General features: G+C 44.1%; 1 protein-coding gene across 1 annotated transcript; it reads left to right on the top strand.

Moving 5' to 3' along the window:
• Positions 1-688: 688 nt before the first annotated feature.
• LOC121243138 lies at positions 689-1,327 on the top strand. Its single transcript, XM_041141205.1, has one exon. The coding sequence runs from the start codon at positions 689-691 to the stop codon at positions 1,325-1,327; it is 639 nt and encodes a 212-aa protein (XP_040997139.1).
• The last annotated feature ends 323 nt before the right edge of the window (positions 1,328-1,650 follow it).

Below are 1,650 nucleotides of genomic sequence, written 5' to 3' on the forward strand. Positions count from 1 at the left end.
TCACAAATAGGTATCGTGTACCAGACAATGATGAAAAAAAAGGCTTATCCTCAAAGAAGCGCATCGCTCTCCTTACACAGTTCACCCAGGTAGTACGAAAATTTATCGAGATTTGAAGGGGTCTTTTTGGTGGAATGGCATGAAGAGGGAGATTGCCAAATTTGTGGCACAGTGCCTAACCTGCCAACAGGTGAAAGTAGAACATCAGAGACCAGAAGGGTTATTACAAGCACTACAGATTCCAGAATGGAAATGGGAGCATATCTCTATGGATTTTGTTACAGGCCTACCACGGACATTGACTGGACATGATGCAATATGGGTGATAGTGGACCGTTCGACGAAGACTGCTCACTTTGTGCCTATCAAAGTTTCTTATAAGTTGGAAAAACTAGCCGAACTGTATATACAGGAAATAGTGAGGTTGCATGGGGTACCCATATCCATTGTGTCGGATAGGGATCCTCGTTTCACTTTAAAATTTTGGCAAAGCTTACAGGATGCCATGGGAACTAAGTTAAATTTCAGCACTGCATTTCACCTGCAGATGGATGGTCAATCAGAAAGGACCATTCAAATTTTGGAAGATATGTTGAGGGTGTGTATGCTAGATTTCAAGAGAACCTGGATACGACACTTGCCTTTGGTGGAGTTTGCTTATAATAATAGTTACTAGGCTAGCATTGAGATGGCACCTTATGAAGCACTTTATGGTAGGAAGTGTAGGTCTCCTTTGTATTGGGATGAGGTGGGGGAAAGACAAGTTTTGGGTCCAGAAATCATACAGAAGACAACAGAGAAGATTGAGACCATTCGGGCTAGAATGAGAGCAGCTCGGAGTCGACAGAAAAGCTATGCAGATAATCGTCGTCGCCAATTAGAGTTTAAGGCCGGGAATAAGGTATTCTTGAGGGTTGCACCCATGAGAGGGGTTATGAGGTTTGGAAAGAAGGGCAAGCTGAGCCCTAGATATGTCGGGCCTTTTGAGATTCTTGACCAGATTGGACCAGTGGCTTACAGAGTAGCCCTACCACCAGCACTCTTAAGGGTGCACGACGTGTTTCATGTATCTATGCTGAGGAAGTATGTACCTGACCCCACCCACGTTATCGATTTCGAACCTCTTCAACTTCAAGAAAATCTGACTTATACAGAAGAGCCGATGCAGATTATAGAGAGAAAAGAACAAGTGTTACGGAAGCGGACTATTCCATTGGTTAAAGTGGTATGGAATAATCATGCTATCAGTGAAGCCTCTTGGGAATTAGAAGAAGAAATGCAAGTCAAGTACCCACAGTTGTTCGTCAGTGATCTTGATAACTTGTGACAAATTTCGAGGACTGAATTTTTATAAGGGGGAAGGATGTAACATCCGGGCTCTAAGCCCAGTGTCCATTGAAGCCCAGCCAGAAGAGCCCTAGACGATGCGACGTCGTTTTGGTGAGTCTCTTCTTCCCTTTGTGTTTTCGTTTCTCTTCTCTTCCAGTCGGTTTTCCCCCTCTCTGTTCACTCCTGATTTCTCCTCTCTGATCTCCCCACGTTCTGCAGTTACTTTTGGTTCCTCATGTGAAGATTTTCCCTTGCCATTTCGATTTTCTTCTCCTTACCCACATACCGATTCATCCTCACTCCGATCCTCTCCCTCTTACT

The sequence above is a fragment of the Juglans microcarpa x Juglans regia genome, chromosome 8D (genome assembly GCF_004785595.1).
Source record: "Juglans microcarpa x Juglans regia isolate MS1-56 chromosome 8D, Jm3101_v1.0, whole genome shotgun sequence".
Lineage (NCBI taxonomy): Eukaryota > Viridiplantae > Streptophyta > Magnoliopsida > Fagales > Juglandaceae > Juglans > Juglans microcarpa x Juglans regia.

Coding starts and splice junctions, on each gene's coding strand:
- LOC121243138 (XM_041141205.1), top strand. CDS start 689: ATGGCACCTTATGAAGCACTTTATGGTAGGAAGTGTAGGTCTCCTTTG.